General features: G+C 35.7%; 1 protein-coding gene across 2 annotated transcripts; it reads right to left on the bottom strand.

The window, feature by feature from the left end:
* Positions 1-236: 236 nt before the first annotated feature.
* LOC108374873 (protein-lysine N-methyltransferase mettl10) lies at positions 237-1,596 on the bottom strand. 2 transcript variants are annotated; one of them, XM_017630907.1, is made up of 2 exons: positions 1,515-1,592; positions 237-1,395 (listed from the first exon to the last, which is right to left on the bottom strand). In XM_017630907.1, exon 2 carries the CDS (start codon positions 1,386-1,388, stop codon positions 723-725), a length of 666 nt encoding a protein of 221 aa, XP_017486396.1. In that variant the 5' UTR covers positions 1,389-1,395; positions 1,515-1,592; the 3' UTR covers positions 237-722. The 2 variants fall into 2 exon arrangements, with proteins under 2 accessions (XP_017486396.1, XP_017486395.1); XM_017630906.1 differs by having other exon boundaries at positions 238-1,395; positions 1,476-1,596.
* Between the last annotated feature and the right edge of the window lie 462 nt (positions 1,597-2,058).

Genomic DNA, 2,058 nt, shown 5'->3' with positions numbered 1-2,058 from the left:
GCGGATGGCATCCGTCGGATACCGTAATAGGCATGAATATTCCGCGTTCTGGAGCAGTGTAGCGTAACATTGTTTATTAACGTGTATTTCGCATGTGTTTACTACACAAATGTCAAAACAGAACTGACATTAGGGGCCAATCGCAAAATTTATAGCATTTTCTGATAGGAGGATTACTTTAGCGCCACCTTGTATTAATTCGCCTTGCTGCAAGTTTTTACGTACGAAAACGACATCCAGTAAAAACCAGTAAAATTAGTACTGGATTTTACTGGATAGTGCGTACGCGAACAGGGCTATTATGAAGCTTCAAAGATCTAAGTATCCGTCAAGAAGTTGTTTATGGAAACTACCTTCTTTTTTTTTACCAAGGAACTAGCAACTCTCTCTCGTTCTCACGATACCCATTTTTTCGAATTCGGTCAGGAATTTTTCGAAATATGGTCATTTTAAATTTTCGAAAATTCCCCCTTCGCCCCAGCATTGCCCCGAAAATATGTTTGCCATAAAAATTTTTATACCGTGTAAGTTAGAAAAAAGGGCGGACCACGCCCTCTTTTTTTGTTTTGTTCCAGCTTAATGGGCCGTATTCTGAACTTATGCCAAAGATTTATCCATGGAATATATGTATATTAACGCACGAAAACGTGATTCCGTGGACAATATTTATGTATCTGCATCAGAAGTTCTTAATTAACAAAGTTTATTTCAGACAAGTTTTATTAGCTTATTTTCTTAGTAAAAACTATGGAGCTGACTACACTTCCAACTTTGCCACCAAATTTAAACGAGGGTGTGGGAATTGTACATTTCTTGAGAAATTTATCAACAAAACTAATTATGAGTTCATCTTCAGTCCAATTACACGATGTTATAATAAAAACACTTTTTTCATCCATAACACTATGAACTGTACGAATATAAGCCTCTCGTTTTTCCTTTGGATTTTTCGGGCATAAGCTGATAGCGTCATAAGTACCTTTGTCATGCACAATGCCGAAAGGAGTGTCTATTTGTTGCAGAAAAAGTTCGTTATTTAGCAGATCGGCGACCTCGTAACGAATTATCAATTCTTGATCTTTGGCAATTTGTTTGGCCAACTCAATAGCATTGGGAGAGTAATCTACGCCAAGCAAGTCGGTATATCCCTCGCGTGCCAATTCAATTAGAAGCATGCCATTGCCACATCCCATGTCAATTATCTTTATATCTGTTGATAAATTATCCTGCTTCATTATCCAGTTTATGACGCGAATCTGGGAGTCCTCATCAAACCAAATTTCACCAACATCGCCATAATTTTTGTAGTTTTTAATTTCACGGTCGTAGCTGTTGTCCCAATATTCTTTGGTACCAAGCTCGGAGCCATTCAGCTCATCCACAGACATCTTACTTCTACACGGTATAATTGTATGTATTTGTATTAAAACAATTAATGTAATGTAAATAATAAATATAACTTTGGGCACATGTACTTGCGAGATAGAAAAATTTGCCAGTAGTAAAAACGTAACTTTTATTTTTGTTTTTACGTGAAGTTTGCTATTGCCATGATTGACGTTTTCGTATGCAAAACTTGACAACCATGGTCAGAGAACGTAGATTCTATGTTTTATGCAATACGTTCTCTGGTTAGGGATTTCAGTGGCAAAATCGATGTATTTCTTTGATTCGGTACATCGAAAAATACAACAATATTTTTGAACCCATCGACGGGAATACATCGATTTATCGATTTGCATAGGGTTTTTCAGTTATGGGCCGTATGACGTAAAGACTTAAAAAGTCTGAAATTTTAAGAAAGAGCATTTGCTTAGGTTTTATGCATACAGTCCATTATTTCACATTATTTCACGAAATAAGTTATAAGCAAAATTGTACAAAATTTCAAATTAATTAAGCTAATTATGTTTTTAACGGAAATTTTTAGAGACATTTAATTGGTTTGGCCAAACTCGCTTCTCTTTTCTTACTTATTGAAAAACTGTTTCATTTCCTTTCATTTATTACAGAATCATTAGTACAATAATGGCCGGTTACTCAGGGCCGGTTGTTCAA

The sequence above is a fragment of the Rhagoletis zephyria genome, unplaced genomic scaffold (genome assembly GCF_001687245.7).
Source record: "Rhagoletis zephyria isolate East Lansing unplaced genomic scaffold, Rhagoletis_zephyria_1.1 Rzeph_scaffold_08220, whole genome shotgun sequence".
In the NCBI taxonomy this organism is placed as follows: Eukaryota; Metazoa; Arthropoda; class Insecta; order Diptera; family Tephritidae; genus Rhagoletis; species Rhagoletis zephyria.
The sequence above is the reverse complement of the archived record's forward strand: the minus strand, read 5'-3'. Positions and strand labels throughout refer to the sequence as shown.